Source organism: Hypanus sabinus, chromosome 9, assembly GCF_030144855.1.
Source record: "Hypanus sabinus isolate sHypSab1 chromosome 9, sHypSab1.hap1, whole genome shotgun sequence".
Lineage (NCBI taxonomy): Eukaryota > Metazoa > Chordata > Chondrichthyes > Myliobatiformes > Dasyatidae > Hypanus > Hypanus sabinus.
In genome coordinates, this window is record NC_082714.1 from 51,641,546 (window position 1) to 51,662,041 (window position 20,496).

General features: G+C 40.3%; 1 protein-coding gene across 1 annotated transcript in view; it reads right to left on the minus strand.

Annotated features, from left to right (window-relative positions):
- top3a (DNA topoisomerase III alpha) overlaps positions 1-20,496 on the minus strand; it is a 31,057-nt gene extending 10,561 nt beyond the window's left edge. The window contains exons 1-14 of the mRNA XM_059979674.1: positions 20,232-20,496; positions 19,165-19,224; positions 17,598-17,671; positions 16,222-16,297; positions 13,021-13,129; positions 12,120-12,263; positions 11,463-11,633; positions 10,871-10,971; positions 9,964-10,038; positions 8,437-8,519; positions 7,419-7,626; positions 4,921-5,106; positions 3,820-3,949; positions 3,052-3,165 (exon numbers count right to left, since the gene is read on the minus strand). Coding sequence (XP_059835657.1) covers positions 3,052-3,165; positions 3,820-3,949; positions 4,921-5,106; positions 7,419-7,626; positions 8,437-8,519; positions 9,964-10,038; positions 10,871-10,971; positions 11,463-11,633; positions 12,120-12,263; positions 13,021-13,129; positions 16,222-16,297; positions 17,598-17,671; positions 19,165-19,224; positions 20,232-20,369 — 1,669 coding nt within the window. The 5' untranslated portion in view covers positions 20,370-20,496. The remainder of the gene's footprint in view (positions 1-3,051; positions 3,166-3,819; positions 3,950-4,920; positions 5,107-7,418; positions 7,627-8,436; positions 8,520-9,963; positions 10,039-10,870; positions 10,972-11,462; positions 11,634-12,119; positions 12,264-13,020; positions 13,130-16,221; positions 16,298-17,597; positions 17,672-19,164; positions 19,225-20,231) is intronic.

Here is a 20,496-nt window from a genome sequence, read left to right on the forward strand (position 1 = left end):
CAGTAAAACCCTCCCAACCATTGAGCACATCTACATGAAACTTTCCTGTAAAAAGCAGCATCCATCATCAAAGATCCCCACCACCCAGCCCATGCTTTTATCTTGCTGCCGTCATCAGGTAGAAGGTACAAGTGCCTCAGGACTTGTACCACCAGTTCAAGAACAGTTACTAACCCTCAACCATCAGGATCTTGAACAATGGGATAGCTACGCTCATTTAAGGACATGATTATATTGTTATTTCATAGTCATTATTTATTGCTATTTATTTATATCTGCACTTGCACTGTTTGTTTACAGTTGCTGATGTTTAAAGTTTACAGATCCTGTTCTACAGATTTGCTAAGTATGCCTGCAGAAAAGGAATCTCTGAGGAAAGGAATACAAAGGAGTTGTATGTGGTGACACGTATATACTCTGACAATAAACTTTACTTTGAACTTTGTTGGTCAGACCACATTTGGAGCATAGTGAGCAGTTTTGGGTACCTTATCTAAGAAAAGATGTGCTGGCATTAGAAAGGGTACTGAGGAGTTTCATGAAAATTACCCTGCGGATAAAAGGGTTAACATATGAGGAACATTTGATGGCTTTGGGCCGATACTTGCAAGTTTAGAAGAATGAGGGAGGAATCACATTGAAACTTACCAATATTGAAAGGCTTAGGTTGAGTGGAAGTGGAGAGGATGTTTCCTATTGTGGGAGAACCTAGGACTAGAGGCACAGCCTCAGAATAGAAGGATGTCCCTTCAGAACAGAGATGAGGAGGAATTTCTTAAGCCAGAGAATTCATTTCCAGAGATGGCTGTGGAGGCCAAGTCATTGGGTATATTTAAAGCAAATGTTGTTGATTAGTATGTGTGTCAAATGGTACAAAGAGAAGGCAGGAGAATGGGGTTGAGAGGAAAACTAAGTCAGACATGATCGAATAGTGAGCAGACCGCACGGCCTCCTTCTGCTCCTATGTCTTGTGGTCTTGGAAGCTCCCAAGCTCAGTTGCAAAAGGAGGATTGGGCATAGGACTAGCAACTCTATCCCATAAAAACTTACAGAAAAGCCAGCAGAAGCTCCAAACACCTCATCCTGGGAGAGGAAGGACACATCAAGAAGTTGGGCTACACCTGGGACAGCTTGAAAGATTGGCCCACATCAGAGGACTCTGGTAAGCTACTGTCTGAATCCGATGTTCCAAGAGAGGTTGTTGAGTAAGTCTTACGAACTTATGGATTGTCTTTATTGTCAAAAGAACAACAAATAATTTTTTACAAATCAAGGGCTGAGAGTTGTTTTCACAGGAAATGTCTCACGTTGGCCTACAGCCCAAGAGACAGTTGCAAGTACACAATGTTGGATGTGTTGGTTTAGACGGTATTAATTGTTATTTTCTTTGTAGTTTGAACTTTCTCATGCCTGCTTCTATTTTATATGATTACTTTACCTATATATATATATGCAATTGTTCAGTATGTCCCCTGGTGGTCACAGTATGTATATGCAATTGTTCAGTGTTTCTCCTAGCAGTTACAGTTCTTTGTATTATTCTGGAAGCTTCTTGGGTATTGCATGAATTGAATAGGGGTTATCTGATTGTTCAATTCTTATCTACAAATAAACATACTTCGAACACCCGAAAAGGTTTGCCACCACTTGGGGGGGGGGGGGGGGGGAGGGTGCAGGAGTAACATATTAAAGGGAATAGAAGATTGGTTAGCGTACATGAAATAGAATAGGCATAAATGAGTTTTCCTTGAATGATAAGATGTCATAAGTTGTGTGCCACAGCGAGCAAGGCACCATTTTTCAACAGTTTAACAAAATCACTTAGATCAACGTATCTAAGAAACAAAGATAAATAATTTACATCTGGGTAACTTAAAAGAGTATAAAATGTGGGGGAAATGTGAAATTGCCCATTTTGCTAGGAAAATTAAATATGTAATGGTGAAAGATCGCAGAACTCTGAGATCCAGTGGGATCCAAGAATTCTCTTGCATCATTAAAAAAAATAGTATGCATGTATAGCAAGTAATTAGGAAAGCTAACAGGGTTCTTGTTTAATGCAGAGGAGAACTGAATACAAAAATAGGAAGTCTGCACTTTGGTTATTTAGGGCATTGATCCCATCACATCTGGACTGTATGTACAAAACTGTACAGATTTAAGGTTGGTTGTAATTGTGTTGAAAGAAGTGTAAAGGTATACCAGACTGAAATCTGGAACAGGGATATTGTCTTATGTTGTAAGATTAGACAGGCTATGTTTGTATCCACTCTAGACTGGATTAAAACATATTATATCATGAAGTGTCCTGATAGTGTGGGCGTGGACAGGATGCTTCCACTGCTGGGAGAAGCAGGAGTCACTGTCAAAAAAAAACAATAGGAGGCCACCAATTTAAGATAATAACTAGGCAAAAAAGTTTCTTCTAGAGCACTGAGAGTTTTTGGAATTCTCTCCCTCAAAGGGTAGTGAAATGAAAGTCCATGGATATTTTTTAAAGACGTGGATAGATGGAGTTTTTATAAGGCAGGTGGTGAAAAGTCAATGGGGTAGAACTGGAATGTGGAGCTGATGTCACAATCAGATCTCATGAAGTGGCAATCTTGAAAGATTGCTCTTAATTTCTATGTTACTATTCCTTAATAATTCAACAACAGTGAAGTTTATCTTTATGTTTTAAAGCATCTGCATCCACATCTCATAACTAGAAAACTGTCATTTTTGGTCTAGCAAAGCATCGAAGTTTGCTGCAGCCAGCCAGCTGCATAGTCAGTGCCTAAGGATTACAACAAGCTTTGAGAGCTCACTTCTTCCATCTCAACAATCATTGCCCACCAAACACACCATGGCATTATCTGCAGAGATTTCTATACATCATTAAAATACTCAAATATCATTCAAAGTAACTCATGGTCACAAATGTCATTTTTTTTACTTTTTTTTTTAGTGCCGACATCATGGAAGAAAACAGACAGGCCCAGTGTGCAGGGTTTATAGTAAAACAGTATAAGAAATTGTCCCATTCTTAAAATTGTTGGTGTAAGTATTTACCCTCCACTAGACCCATTCCCAATTCCCCTGGGAGGAATCGTTGATCTGGAGTCAAGCCCACATACATTCGGGATTTGATCGTCTCAATGTGCTCTGCATGAGTGGCATCAGTCCCTGGAAAAAAAAAGCAAATACACATTAGCAACACAGCTCCACAGCATAGGTTTCTTACATGTCATATTCACTCCCAGCACTGGGGCATTGAGGGCACGCCTGCACCTACCACAAACCCGTCAATGAACCCAATTCATTGTCACAGAGGGGTATAGCAAGGATACAGGTCTTTTGACCCACTGAAGTCATGCAAACCTTTAACTGCCCATTTACACTATTCCCATCTTAATCCCAATTTTATTCTTCCATGTTTCCTCTACAAGTCCCCATCAATTCTCCCCACATTCTATCACTCATCTGTATACCAGGGCAATTTACAATGGCCAATCAACCTACTAACTCATATCTTTGGATATGGGTGGACACTGGAGGACCTGGTGTAAACTCACACAATAACAGGATGAATGTGCAAACTCCACCATGCAGATGGTCAAAACGTGAAAATGGCTTCACTCAAAATCAGAGTGATCTTGCCTTCTTCATAGACATGAAAGTGTTTGGCGTCTGTCCACTGCAGAGTACAGCCAACTCATCTTAGACTAAGCATAGAACCAAAAACCAAGGTCAGCATGATATGGGGTCACACCAATCAATGTATACAGTCTATGAACACAAGATGTGCCAAAATAAAGAGATCTTGAGCTTCAGACTAACCTATGCCATGCTTCTCCATTAGAGCAATAAGATCCGCCTCAGTCAAAAGCTGGGGTGGACTCGTCTCTCCATCGACCATCTCAATAGTGGTGGGCTGGAACTTGTTCCCTCTCTCGTATACTGGTATAATCTAGAACAGACCATTTACTTTAAAAATACAGGAACTCTCAAACAAACAATTTCTGTTTCCCATCTGAACTACAAATTCCTTATGTGAAAATCAGGTAGATAGAAGAGATTCAAGCATTGTTTTTGATTGTATAGACAATGCAGTTATACTCAAACCCAGTACATTTTCCATCCCCATCCTGACATACACTAATCATAACAGATCCATCAACTGAATGTCAATGGAATTCCAGAGAGACTGGAACAGGCACACCGCCTGTTCAAGAAATGTTGTAACTATCTAGCGCATAATCCAGAACAAATAAAAACATTTGATGATATTGTGTCTCAAAATTTGATCATTTGGTTTTACCCTTCCCCCCCATCAAAAAGAATGAAAATCATTTCCCTAACCAGATTGTATCCTGCAATATAATAAACCACACAATGCTAGAATGGTATGGAAGTTGTCCTGTCCACAACTGGAAGAAGCTGCAGAAGATCATGAACCTAGTCCAGCACATCACACAAACCAATCTTCCATCCTTGGACTCACTTTACACCGCACACTGTCGGAGCAGTGCTGCCAGGATAATCAAGCATTAGTCCCACCCAGCCAACACACTTTTTGTTCCACTTCTCTCCAGGAGAAGGTTCAGGAGCATGAGGGTACGTATGGCCAGATTTGGGAACAGCTTCTTTCTAACTGTGATAAGATTGCTGAACAGATCCTAACCCGGATCTGGGCCGTACCTTCCAAATATCCGGACCTGATTCGCACTACCGTACTTCCCCTTTTCTATTTTCTAATTATGATTTATGATTTAAATTTTTATTATATTTACTTTGATTTGTACTTCAGGGAGCATGAATCTCAGAAACAAATATCACTGTGATGATTGCACGCTGTAATATCAACTGTTTGGTGATAATAAAGTATTTGTATTGTTGAATCAAGGAAATGTTAACATCATTTTCTTCTTTACACAGTACCTTAGCATTCCATTTGTCATATGGATAAACCTCAAGATAATTCCGTGCAATGATCATAAGTCCATGAGCAACAAAACATTCTCCTGCAATGTCAATTTCTACTGTTGTTTCCTGTCCCTGTGCATCCTGGGAGCAACATGCCAGAAAGTGTCGGACAATAAACTCATAAAGACGCTGCTCAGTTCCCTAAAAAGAAAGAAAATGTTTAGTACAATTACAATTATTGATTCTAAAGAAAAGCAGAACATTTCCAATTAGAAAAATACTTCAGTCAAATCTTTCCAAACTCAAGGAGGCACAAGTAGTTTAAGGACATGCTTGTTAAGTCCTTCCCATTATCCCTTATCCCAGGATTTTGCAGACTTCCTCAATCTCCAAAACCATTTTTTGAGATACCCCTAAACTGATCTTTGTTCAATAAGATTTAAGACTGCTGAATGTCATTTCCAGCACACCAGTGTAAAGAACAAAATGATTGTTACTCCGGATCCAATGCAGCACAAAACAGAACACAGTAATAATAAAAGAAAACTTTAAACATTAATATGTAAGATAGCTTATAGACATAGATTGATTGTATGTCCATAAAGTGACACTAGGTACAGGAGTGTCTGTATATCAGGTGACTGATAGGATTGAGAAGGTAGTGGTGGTTGGGGGCATGGAGGTGTTGATCAATGTTATTGCTTGCAGAAAGTAACTTTTATTTTGAGTCTGGTGAGCCTGGTGCAGATGCTACGTAGCCTCCTTGATGGCAGTGGGGCAAACAGTCACTGAGAAGAGCGGATGGGATCTTTCATGTGGATGTTACTGGCCCTTTTCCAGCACCTTTCTGTATATACATCCAGCTGATGCTGGCGACACATTAGGCAGTTCTGACAACCTGTTGTAGAGCCATCCTGTCCAGTGCAGTTTCTATCCCATGCAGTGATGCAGCTTGATAGGATGCTCTTTACTGTGTATCTGTAAAACAACATGAGTATAGATGTGCATAGTCCACGTGCATAGTTCTGCCTCCTCAGAAAGTAGAGATGTTGGTGAGCTTTCCTGATAATGTATAAAGTGTTCTGGGACCATGAGGGGTTGTGTGTGATGTGCACTCCCAAGAGTTTGAAACTGCTTGTAGTTTCCACTGCTGCAGCATCAGTGTAAAGAAGGGAGGAGTGTCCCACTAACAGCAGAAGATATTGGGAGTGAAGCAGTTAAATTAATGCAACTGTAACTCAGATTTGAAAAGACAATTTAATAACACAAATTGAAATCCTACTCCAGCTAACCACTGAATTACTGTAAAGTCCTATCTGGCTCTCTGTCTTCAGCTGAAGAAAAAAAATCATTAACCAGTCTGGCCTATATGTACTCCAGACCCATCAACCAGGTTGTCAAAATAGGCCAGGCAAGTATACCATCAAAGAAGTGTATATAACCAAATGAAGCACCTAGCATTGATGTATTTACTGAATTGGGTTATGGTAAGGTTGCTTCCAGTACAGTCAACATTCCACAATGCACCCTGTGTTACAGCAATTTGGTTAATGGAAATTCATCCAGATGGGATTCAAAAATCACTACCAAAAGTTTGAGATACGGAATAAAAATTCACACTTACAGAAGGTATAATGAAGAAAACTAACAACACACACAAAATTGAAAAAACATTGATTTTGTCAAGTTTGCATTAAGGAAAATCACAATGCAGAGGATTTTCTAGGAACACAGCACTTTTGTATGGGAGAATGTACTATAGATAGTTCCTCATGAGCTGTGTCTTCATTGGATCTGTCCCACGGTCAAGCATTAAAACCCGGCATAGTTATCGTCTCAGAATCATATTTTACAGACAATGTGCCATATCATCTATCACAATCTCCGGATATAGCACATCTTACTGGCAAGTCAGACTCACTACAACAGGTAGTATTGAAAGGGGCACAGGCTTCCCATGAAAATACCTCCTTTGAATCTTATACAAGCTGAAATAAACATGAAAAAGAATAAAAGTGCAAGCTACACATAAAATAACAAGTTACTTTTCCTGGGATTATGTCAAAGGCAAGAACATCAATCTGCAAGAATAAATTAGTGGCATCATCAGATCATGAAGGATACAGCTGCCAGACAGGGTGTCAGGTTGCAAGTGAAATAACCTAAATGTTCTTCACATCTGTCACATCCTTACATGTGACAGGTGCATCTATCTATGTTCATATTTGGTAGAAGCAACCTCAGCATATTCCCTTTGGAGACAAAGCCCCACCTTCAAATCAGGAACGCACTCCATTTTATTGTAGAACATTACAATCACACCAACAGGATTATCACAGAACAGATATGCTACGCAGAACTGGGATCTGAAAGGCAATGTGAACTGTCAACAGAAAAAATACAAATTACCGCAATGCATCATCTCATAGTCCTCCTGCAACCTCATCCTGAGTCTGTACTGTCTTCAAATTAAACAAGCAAAGTGGATAAGAAAATCAATTCCAGGAGAATACCTGCAGGTTGTTAGCATATTTAGTTGGATGTATTGGCGGATGGGCCTGGTCAGACTTATTTCCATTTCGAGGTCTTGGCCCACCTCCGTCCAAAATACCCTGAGCGAATGTCCCCCAGAGTGGGTCCACGGTTTGCTGCTGCACCAGAAGGGTGAGGTTGAAGTCTTTGGGGAAGATATTGGTTTCTGTACGAGGGTAGCTGATATATCTGCACAAACAAGAACAAGGAACAGCAACACACTGTAAAAATGAGCTAGGTCTTTCACGTGGCAGGAATTCTGATCTGACTCAAATCTTTTTATTCATTTTATTTATTGAGTTACAGAGCAAAACAGGCCGTCCAGAAATCCCAGATTTAACCCCAGTCTAATTACGGGACAATTTACAATGACCGATTAACCTACCGACCTGTATGTCTTTGGATTGAGGGAGGAAACCGGAGCACCTGAAGGAAACCCACATGGTTACGGGGAAAATGTACAAACTCTTTATGGGCAGTGGCAGTGGGAATTGAGCCTGCGTCACCTTTCCTGTAAAGCACTGTGCTAACCTCTACGTTACCATGAATCTTAAGAAAATCGAAAGAAATTTGGCTGGATGCAGTGGTTATGGATTAATTAGCCATATGGGCAACGGCTGTGTGCTTAAATTTGTTCTAGTTATCATATACTAACCAAACCCAGCAACCCAGAGGTGAATAATTCATCTTGTCAACTATCATCAATTCCTTTAAACAGATTTCATGTTTACGCTCACCATTCATAAACGTAAGTCATAGGCAGGATATTTTATATACTGAATAGCTCAGAGTACACATGCAGTGGAGACACAAGCACAAGAGTCAGGAAGGATGATCTAACTGAACATTTGAAGAGATTTAAGAGAAGCAGGGAAATACAATATTGTATGTGCCCAAGGAGGGTGTTTAAAAGCAGGATCTCAGGAAGTTCCGAACATTGTATAAAAAGGTGCTGATGTTGCTCAGACAGCTCATATGCAGCAGCACACAGAACCTCACCCTTGTGTGTATAATTTCTCTGCTATTCTCATCGCCTCCTTTGCATTGATTTTCAACTTCTTTGAAGCCAGTTTCTCCAATTCCTGTTCGGTAAACAAAATGTTAATTTTTAAATTCAATTCAATTTTCAGCTCTTGTTCAAGATTCAAATCTCTCCTAATAGCAGTGCCCTTAATATAGTAAAGGGTTATAAGAAGTTCAATGAAGGCAAAGCAGTAAGCAAGGCTGATTTTAATGGAAGTAACCTACAGGTAAACAGTATCTTAAAAGAAGCTTCTGAAGGTGTTAAAGGGCAGCAAAGGATCAATGCTATTAAACATCAGTATTCCATTTTGTGTAATCACGATTATCATTAATTCTGGACACCTAAAATTCAGAGTTTACAAAAATTAAACAAAACGTATGTTTTCCAATCAGCTGAACAGCATCGGCTTTATTGTGAACGCAAAAGCATGCTACAGAACCATCAGGCAGGAAGGATGTCAGTAACCGTTTTTAAAGCTTAAAATTTCTTAAATTCAGGTGAAAGCATGATGCTTACTTAAATAGAAACGATTTCTTTATGACTGTGTACGTGGATATTGTATGAGAGGCGCAAGCACAATAAACAAACAATCAAAAGAGTTGGGTTCCAGGTCTCAGCCAATTCCCTACCATTCCTAGATAGTCAACATGAGCATCATCAGGAAGGCTCATATCTCCTTCCAATCCAGGGAAACAGGCTCTTCCCAGATTACAGTCGGGTTCTGGAGTTGTGAACCCGAACAATTCACAAGTCAGAAATGTGGCCACGAACCCAGTTCCTACCTGGCACAAGAAGCTTGTAGCTCAGGAGGTAGACAAATCCACCAATCTCCTAAACATTTGTATGCATGTACAAGCCGTGCATAAGTTGGGCCTTCTCAAGCTTCAAAGGACCAGTTAACTAACCAAGGTCAGTTAACTAAGTATAGACCAAGAATTGAAGCATGAAACTTCTTGGGTTGTATAATGGTAGTCCCAAAGTAATGATCAAAGTAGTAATATTCCATTCTTATGAAGACACACAAAATGTGAATATTTACTAATACTATTGAATGTTTCATAGGGTAAATATGTTTCAAAGTGCTTCATAAATAGCAAAAATGTTAATGCCAAGCTCATGAGGATGTAGTTGGAAAGAGGGCAAAAAGCTTGGTCAAAGAGGTTGGTTTAAAGGAACAAAATTAAAGGAGTAAAGAGTTTAGGGAGGCAAGTAGAACCTAACAGCAGAAGTGCAAGGCATTGTGAGTCAAATTGCTGAACTTGAATTGAGGGAGTGCAAATACGTTGGAAGGCTAGAGGCCTAGATGATGTAGGTTAAAGAAATAGATACAGGTGGATGAAACCATGGAGACATACAGCAGTAAAGAATTAAATCCTGAAACTAACACACCTGGAAGTAACATAACAGCATGTCGAAGCACAATTTTATACAAGCCTATGCTGTTCTTAAATCATTGTAGCTTTTCATAATGCAATTTGTGCTACATTCGGATTGATACACACCACAGTGTCAAGAGGTAAAGGTCTCCATTTGCTCTTCGGTTTAGTAAAGACATCAAGTACAGTAGCAACTGGATCCTGTGATCAGCAAACAAAAAAACTAAGACAGTATATATTTAAAAAAAAACAAAGGCTCTACAAAATCAGGTATTACTTTGTTAATTGCTTTATTTTAATGTCAGCCTATGGAAGCAACAGAAAAAAAAAGCTACCTTTGAAATCTTTTCACTAAAGGGTTGATTTCTTGTGTTCAAAGGCACAAAGTAATTTGTTTTGGCATTGAAAAACATTTACTTGACTAAATTCTCACCCAATTTTCTCAACATGATTGTGCACATAATCAAAATAATATGAATGTTTGACTATTCCTGCTCTCTACTAGTCTCTTAATCGTGATCATCTCCATTCTGTCTATGTACGTTAATAAAAACTTGCCTGACATACAGTTTTCTGTTTAAATCTTTTTTTTAACCTTCCTAAACCTAAATTCTACCTCTACTTCCAGCCCATGAAAGGTCATCATCCTGAGAAATACTTCTTTCCACAAATCCTGCCTGAACTACAAAATATTATCAAAATTCTTAGCCACCCCACCACATCAATTACGTTAGCCTATCCTACAAATCCTTTTGCTTTTCCAGTTCCAACTCTATTTACATCACTTCACAACACAGAAATTTTATTGTAACAAATTTCCTGTCATTTGATTTACGCAGCCTAATTTTGCACCATTAATATATGTTGACACATCTCTTCGTGTATCCAAAGTACTGATCTCCAATTACCATAACAATATTAACTATATTCTTCATTTGCTTCTTCAAACCAATTTTAATGCAGTTTGCTGTCCTCCCCAACCTCCAATTATTTTAGAGGTACACAGCAATAATTGAGAAAAACACATGCTCACCTCCATGCAAATCTGGTAAAGTACAAGGCATGCTGTGTGGTTGAAAAGCCGATGTCGCTTCCAGTTAAATTCTACATTACCATCGTCATTCTCGTGAGTAACTGAAAGACAAAAAGAGCCCCCAATGACATTTAGCAGACTAGTTACAAAAGCAAACCCAGAACCCTGACCCATCATATTGTGTAACCATGTAAAAAAGCAGAGCCATGTGGCGACAAAATGATCTGAATTACGAAAATTATGTTGAAAAAAAATCTACTTCCAGCAGTCATTACACAATTATCACCATTTGTGTCTAGATTTCTTGGACATGACTTATTTTACTGTACCTATATTCCTATCCAACACTTTAGTACATAACACACTCATGAAAATTAGCAATGTTCTGCCCACCTCTTTCTTTGAAAGCAGATTCATGCTCGTGTTTTAATTTCACAGACATTCCTACTTTCCACATGCTTTCTTTTCAAGTAACCATGTTTCAGATATAAGCTCCTAAGAACTATTCAGCCAAGGGGGCAGGAAGGAGTAATACAGCAGTTTGAACTTTTATTTTGTACATTTCCAGAAAGGTATGAGAACTGTACTATACCTTTAATTTTATAGAATGTTTCCTGAATAAAAGCCTGGATCGCTTTGAAACGTTCAACCACAAATCCCAGTGTTGGAAACTGGCAGCTGCCATAGCTGATGAGCTGATTTGCCAGCACATTTGGAAAAATCTTCTGTAGACGTAAGGTCTGAAACCGGGTGAAAGCAGCACCTATAAAGAAAATCATGCAGCTCACTTCAAAAGGGCAGGAGAGGGACACAAACAAAGCAACAAAAGGTCTCAAAGACACCACTGGGGAGGTGCTGGTATGGAAACAAAAGTTCACTTGGAAGACAGGGAATGGGGGAAGGCCTGATTACAGGAGTACATAGGAGTTATTGAGGTTAGGAAAAACATTACAGGAATGAGGCGATTACAGATCAAGGAGAAGATGATGAGTAAAGGGCAACAGACTGGGGGAGGAGGATTAAAATAAATCCTGGCGATAGGAATACAGATCAGAGAAGTGGCCATAATATTGGGTTGAACAACAGAGTGAATAATTTGAACCTGAACAATAGAGTTGCTGGAGGTGTGATAATGGAAACAAACATGACAGAAGCAAGTGTGCTGTGTCAACCAATCTGCAAGTTACATAGCATTGTTTCACATGGAAAGCTCAAAGCAACCATATTAAATATAGGATAAGCCTCTTACCTATCCTAAGGTCCAACTCCTGCCTTACATCAACAGCATCGCTTACTTTCTGGTCGGGTTCCCCAAGATTCTCACAGGCTCGTCTGATGGAGTGAGGTGTAATCTCAGAAAACCGTGCTCGGAGCACCTGAAGGTTGGGCTTCACTGTCTCAGGGAGAGAGCACGCAGAATGAACACCATTAACAAATTCAATCTTCACAAAACACATAGGAAAGTGTTTCATCAATACAACAAAGCTGTTCTGAGGATAAATATTACAATTAGGAACAGTCAAAGCCTTACCTATTCCTCCTCCATGACAAAGAGAATACATCAGCCAAAAACAGGAAAAGGATAAATGCCCTGTTTCTCAAGGACAATTAAAACTATTTATAGTGCCAGCTACCAACTAGTGACTAAGGATCAACAATGTAAAACCTGAGAGGTTCTAATCAAAGTGGGTGGTTGGAGGCGAGTGCCATCAGCCAAAGAAAACACAGGACTGAGATTTAAACAAGGAAAGACCAAGTTTTGCTGTTCATTGTATTTCTACAGAATTACTTACTCAATTCAGATGCCAGCCTCATGAGTTATTTTTTGAAATAAACACAAAATACTGGCACAGCACCATCAATGCCACACAGCTATAGTACATACATATCATTGATACAGCACTGGCAATTTTCCAACATTACATTAGCTATCTTGCATGGCTTCTGAGAGCCAACTCAAATCAGGATTGGGAGGAATTAGAAAGAAACTGGATGTAGGCATTGCAAAGCTACAATGACTCTGATTAACATTCTAACTCTTTCTATCAGCTCTCCAAAACAATGCACGTTTTCCGTAATTTTTAAAAAATTAATACTCAAACATACAGGCACATTGAACCAGTAGAACCTAGCGCCATATGCGTATTTACCTGCTTTACAGACGTGAACTATTTCAAATCCAATGTTCTCCCCTTCACGATCACAGTCAGTCCAAAGGATCAGAGCCTGACATTTCCTCACTTCCCGTTCCAGGGTTCTCTAGAAAGTCAACAAAATTAAAGACGTACAAAAAAGCTGGATGAACTCAGCAGGTCGGGCAGCATCAACAATAAAGTTCTGCAGATACAAAGTCACCATCCTTTACATTATCCCTTAAATGACTACTTGTGCAAGTGGAGCACGTTAGATACGATAAGCATTTACAGAAGCCATTCTGCCCATGAAGCTCATGTCATCACTATCAGGAGTACGTCCAGGTATTTGTTCCCCAAACCACTGAAGGTTTTGCCTCCACCACCCTTTCATACTGCATACCTCCTACCTGTGTACCCTCCTACATATGACATCTTCCACAAATTCATTTTAATCCTTCCTCCAATTATCTTAAATCTACGTTCCCCGTCACGAACCTCTCTTCTGAGGAAAATAAAAAGTTCTTGTTTATCCACTCATTTATTGCCTCACTTTTATACAATTACATTTCCTCACGTACAGCAGAGAATGGGCCTTTCTCCTCATTATGTCCATATTAACCTTTGTTACCTATCTGCACTAAACCCATTTATCCTAGTAGAAGGCTGCTTTTTTATGCATTACCTATTTAAGTGATTGCCCCATCCTGTAGAAGGGTTTCGACCATTTAATCTTTTCCATAGATGCTGCCTGCACTGCTAAGTTCTTCCAGCATTTTGTGTGTGTTGATTCTCTCATGTTTTAAGTGATTGTCTAATTGCCTCTCACATGTAGTAATTGTAAATGATTCCACTACCTCCTCTGGCAGTGTATCCCAGGTAGCAACCACTCTATAGACAAAGTATCCCCAAGATCCCCTTCAAGTCTCACATTTCAAAGAAAACTCCCAGACTAGCCAATTGCACTTCTCCAAAGCTGCCATCATCCTTGTAAAGCTTTCCTGAACCTTTTGTTACCCTATCTTTCCTGGAGTGTGTTAAACAGAACTGTACAATGCATTCTAACTGTGCCCACTAGTCTTTTATAGTTTCAGCATTACCACCCTGCTCTTGTAATCTTTGTTTCAACCAATGAAAATTAAGCATCTTGGTAGCCTTCTTAAAGAGCTCATTTACTTAACCTGCTGTCTTCAGGTGATCTGTATGCACCTAAACCAGTGGCACACACTATCCAACCCACTGGAAAATCCAAGTTCAGCTCACCTCTGGAAATGCTGGGCTCAAACTTAAATGGAGCAAGTTCCAAAAAGCACAATTAGTGAGACCCAGTACGGTACAGTGACTTCCCTCAGTGAGGCACCACAGTAGAGCAGCAGTTAGTGAGATGCTATTACTGCTTAGAGTTCAGTTCCAATGCCGTCTGTAAGAAGTTTGCACACCCTTCCCATGAACACATGGGTTTCCTCCAGGTGCTCCAGTTTCATCCCATATTCCAGAGACATACCAGTTAGCAGGTTAATTGGTCAAGGTAAATTGTCCTGTGATTCGGTTAGGGTTAAATAGGTGGGTTGCTGGTAGAGCCAGCTTGTTGGGTTTCAAAGGGCTTGTTCCACACTGTATCTCTAAATAAAAGTTAAATGGCAAGAACCAGTTCCAGAAATGCACTGCCAATTGGTTAAGCTCTACTACCATGAAGAGGCAAACTCAGATTGAAGGAGTAACACATCACTTTTCCAGTAATTTCTCCCGCTTCATCTTCTCTCTTTTTCCATTCTTCATTCTGGTTACCCTACCACCCCTTCTCTTCTCCTCACCTTCCCATCACCTCTCTCTGGGTCCTCTCCTCTTTCCCTTTCTTCCTTGGTCCACTGTCTTTTCCTATTAGATCCCTTCTTCTTCAACATTTTATCTTTTCCAACCACCCACTTTGCTCCTTCTCATTCAGGCTTCTGTCCCCTTCCCTTCCAGTCCTGATGAAGGGTCTCAGCCCAAAATGTCAATTGTTTATTCCCCTCGATAGATGCTGCCTGCCTCACTTAGTCCCTCCAGTATTTTCTGTGTGTTGCTCAATAATTACTTACACGCTTTTATGGAATCTGCAAAAGGTATCACAGAATCAAGGATTTAAAGGGAAACGCAGGAAGTAGGTGTTAAAATTTTAAACAAGTACAAAAGAAGGTGTAAGCTAATAAATCCCAAGGACCTCATGGTTTACATCCTAGAATTATGAAAGAGGTGGCTTTAAAACTAGTGGATCCTTTGGTTATCATTTTCCAAGTTTCTGTTGATTCTGGAATTCCACATGGAGCTTTCCTGAACCTTGGCTAATAAACAAGCCATCCATTTTTTTTTAAAGTTCATTATTTAATTAGTTCACCATTAAAAAAGGGAGAGTGAAAAGAGGAACTATTAATTGTTACTCTAATGTTAGTGGTAGGGAACAGCTAGAATCTATTAAGAAGCTGTAGTAACAGAACAGATGGAAAAGAATGTTACGAGCAGAGCCAACATGGATTTATGAAAGGAAAATCACATTTGATTAACCTGATGGAACACGCTGAGGGAACCGTGGGTTTGAAGGGTTTTGATTTTTAAAACTCATTCAATAAGGTCTAAGACAGAAAGACGATCAACAAGGTCAGGGCTCATGCAATTAGAGGTAACACAATGAATGTGGGTTGAGAAATGCTTATCAGACAGAAAGCAAAAAGTGGGAATAAACGTATGGTTAAGTTTCAGGTTGTGACTGGTAGGTCACTACAGGGATTAGTGCTTGTGAAACAGATGTTCACAACCATAGACCAAAAACAAGTCAAATTATAATCAAAACATTCATCATTATTAATGGCTCAACAGACCATGTGCAGGGTGAACAATTCCCCTGGGTGAGGGGCCTAGAACCAGAGGGTACAGTGTCAGAATAATGTGGAAGCATCAATGAGAATTTTTTTTTCAGTGAACCTTTGGAATTGTATATCCTAGGCTTAACTGTTGTATTCATTCAAAATAGGGATACGTATCAGCCATGTTCTTAATGAATAGTGAAGCAGACAAAGGGCAAGATAGTCTACTCATGCTCTTATTCCTTACATTTTTAAAACTGCTACAGAAAGTATAACATAAGTTAAATACAACTCATTTTAGACAGCCCCATGGACAGGTATATGTGTAGAATGAAGTATATGCAATATATGATTCCGATAATATTAATAAATATACCTTAATATCCACATAGTTCTCCGGGCAATACTTCTCGATCTCAGCTTCAAAAAGGGTCACAGGGTTACAACTGCGCCTAGATATTGGAAACAAAAACTTCACAGAGCAAATTCCAGACAGAGCCTGATGTCGCATTTTTAGAGCAAAATGGCGAAAATCATTTTTTGTTTTAAAGAAAGATAGGACAATTCTGATATGAGAAGTAGATGGACAAAATTATAGTATGATTTTTACTTAAATGTAAGCTTCAAGGTTAGATCAATTTAAGTTAATAAGTTTACAATAAAGTGACAGAAGCCTGATTATTGGGCAGCAACAGCAGTGCTGAACCATCCTGTGGCAAGGCATAGATTCACAATCTAAAATACTAAGGGGGTGTTTAATTAAGTAGGGAAGTCTTCAGTGATATTATTCTGGCCATTTTCCAATACTCCATTCTTCACAAAACCCGGTAGTAAAGCAACAGCACAATGAAGTTTCTTGCACGAAATCTAGATGCTGACCGTGTGTGACAACTTTTATTTCGATGGACAGTCACAGCTCCATGTTTCTTGAAATAACAGTAAACAAATGCTTTAAATGGTACGTATTTAATTGTATTTGTTGTTTCCAGCATTTCAATTATTATCTTTACAGCTTTTTCAACAGTATGATTTAAATACTTTAACACTCAGAAATTTAAAGGAATCTGAAAGCCAGAGTTCTGACAGCCAAACCAGCTGTCAAAGCCTCAGTAATTATGAACCAATTTGAGGGACGAGCTTATCTTTTGCCCATTAAGAAAGCCAGCAATAAACACATTATAACATCACCCATCCTGAACATGCTTAAGTGAGTATGGAAATGGTTAAACATTGGTAGCTTACTGCTCACCGAGGCAGATATGTTCAGATCCCAGGGCTCAAAAAATGGGTTTTAAAACTTACCAGTGCAGAGATGGGTCTGCCCTGATTGCCAAACACGTGTAACTTCTCAGTAGAATCTACACATTTCCATTGCATATAAACTACAATACTAAATTACTATCAGCAATTCAGTAAGTAAAAGACAACTTTAGGAGATACAAAGATGACTCATTAGTCCAGTAAGATACTCCAGTTAGTTAGCTTCCATAATGCAGAATATGCAGACCTTGATTTTGCACTTAACAACTGAATCATCCTTCTGAATCAATTTCTTGCACTATCACATCAGCCAACTGAATTAAGTTGTGGAAAACTTTGAAACATTTGCAAATTCAGCAAACTTTCTGATTATCAGTTCTACTTGCAGTTTTAATGTCTTCTGGAGTTTTAAATTCAAATCATATTATCCCAAAAAAACCCGAACCCAACTTAGGCTTGAGGAATTAAATCTGTATTAAACTTAAAACTTACCATTTCTGAAAAGGTGCTTTAAATTCCATCTCAAGTAAGTGACCCGAGACAGAAGTCATCACAATAGCAACATTCTGCAGATTTGAAGATAGGAGGGAATAAAAGAAAAAGGAGCACATTCAGTCATTGACAGTCATGTTTATTGTCATTCACACACGTACATGTATGCCCAAGTGAAATGAAAACTGACTAGCACCATCATCACATAAGAAGCATTCATAAGTAAAACATAAATTCAACAAATAATATATTTTTTTACAAGAACACGATTAGAAAAACAAGTTCAAAGTGACGATAACATTGTAGCTTTGCTGGTTGGTTCAAGATCCAAATGGGTGAAGGCAAGCAGCTATGTCTGAACCTGCTAATGAGAGTCATCAGTCTTCTCTAACTCCACTGGTGGATGGTGTTTGAATGGTCTGGATGGAGGAAACCTTTGATGATGGCGGCAGCATTTTACCAACAATAAAATAAAATTAACAATACTTTGTGTAGTGGTTTTGTTTTTTTCTCCTTCACACCCTTGCACTTGACAAAATAACTTTTCATTTAATACATTCTAATATTAATTTAAAATGACCTTGTAAATAGGATTTGGTTCTCAAGAGGCAGTATCTACCAGCACATTAGGTTTTGACTATAATCTTTTATACTTGTGCAGAATAGGATGTCTAACTTTCTTACTGACCAAAGATTGGAAGTTATGTATATCTTCCTGCATTTGAATTTAATGTTTAAAAATAATCTTTCTACGGGGAACTCAAATTCGGGTACACTAAACTTCTCATCCCACATTCCACTTCTATGAACACTTCTCTAATTTTCACAAGTCTGGGAAGATTAGTCTAAATTAAAAAGTACTCTTCCTTTAAACTGAACAACAAGAGTTGTGGACACAGTACAATTCATCATAAAAAACCAGCCTCCCCTCCACATACTCTGTCTGAACTTCCTACTCAGGAAAGCAACCAACATCGTCAAAGACCCCTCCTACCTTGGACATTTTCTCTTCTCTCCCTTTCCATCAGGTAGAAGATACAAGAGCTTCAAAACTCACACTGCACAGCTCAAGTACAGCTTCTATCCCTCTGATGTAAGATTATGGAACAGATCTCTTGTATGATAAAGATGAACTGTTGACATCCCAGTCTATCTCATCATGACCCTTGCCCAGACCTTTCTCTGTAACACCATTTTCTGCATTGTTATTCTCTTTGTATGACCTTGATGTACTTTATGTTTTGGAATGATCTGTGTGGGTGACTGCTTTCACTGCACCTCAGTACATGTGATGCTAGAATAAAACAATTGCCATTCTAGAAGGAGAAGGACATCATTATGAGTGCTCGATTATCAAAAGTCCCACCATTCAGCAACATGAAACCTGTTCAGCTATGAAGGTTAGCAAAGTGTGTGAGTGGGGGGGGGGGGGAATGCAGGATGGGGTGGAAGGCAAGTTGGAGCAATTCACTTCTCCCAGTCACACCCAGCACAGATACAGCAGTGAGAAGGAATGGCATCAAACAAGCAAGATTCCATTTAAAGGAGCAGGAAAACGAAAACATACCTGACCAAACAGATTACACTCGTATTCATAGATCTTATTGAATCTTGAAAGCCCTTCTCTCTAAATGAAGCAAAAATGTAAATGTTATTGACATTGTACCAAACCAAACCAGGTTGAGTGAAAATCTAAAATAAAAACCGAAAATGCCCAAGCAGCACCTGCAGAAAATGATACAGGACGTGTTAACTCAGGCCAGTGATGAGTGGGAAGAGAAGAACCATTTACAGTGGTGGAGCTGGAGAGAGGACATCCAGAGGGGAGAGTAGGGAAATATCCTGGAGATGTGTGGCAATATTTGGCAGACCTTTTGGAGGGTGAGAAGGATGAGGGGTTTTGAGGGGAGGGTGGGGGTTGAGGGGCGAGGGGTGGGCAGGTGAGAGGGAAGGGGGTTGAGGGGTAAGGGGGTGAGGGGGCAGGGAGAGGGAGGGGGAATGGGTGGGGCAGGGGGTGAGGGAGCAGGGAGAGGGAGGGAGAATGGGTAGGGGCAGGGGTAAGAGTAGGGGCAGGGGATGGTGAATGGGAGGCAGTGGGTATGGGGGAGGGTTGGGGGTGAAGGAAAGGGGGTGGGGTGAAGGATGGGGGTGGGGTGATGGGGGGTGGGAGGTGAAGGATATGGGGTGGGTTAAGGTTGGGTGGGGTGTGGGGGTGAAGGATGGGGGTGGGGGTGAAGGATGGGGGGTGGGGGTGGATGGGGGGTGGGAGGTGGATATGGGGTGGGTTAAGGATGGGGTGGGGTGTGGGGATGGATGGGGGTGGGGGTGAAGGATGGGGGTGGGGTGAAGGATGGGGGTGGGGGTGAAGAGGGGGTGGGAGGAGAAGGATGGTGTTGGGGCTGAAGGACAGGGGGTGTGGGGTGAGGGGAAGAGTAGATGGCGGTCCATCAAAAACGTGGAGGGCTGTGTTAGTTGAGAGATTTGAGGTACCCAAGGGTTGACTTAATCAGAGAGGTGTGGTGATGGTGGCGTAATGTATGGTGCACGGAAACGGCTCCCCTGGAAGGATAGCGGCGGGATAAAGTTGGGAGTGGTTGCTCCAATCTCCTAAATGTCAATACACCGGGTTCTTACCCTCCGGAAGCGTCCAGCCGACATGATCTCTGCAATGGCCTTAGCCGCGTCATTTTTCTCGGCCACACATAGCACCTGACGGACCTGCGACCGGCGACTTACAACGCTGCTCATCATTCGCCTGAGCACCACTATCATGCCGAGACAAGACCAGGCCCCGCGTTCACGTCGCTCGTCTCACCCGCCATCAGGGTTGGCGCCTCACAGTCGCGCTGCCCGCGTGCGCCCCCTGGCGCTCACCTCCCGCAGCTGACACGGCTGGTCA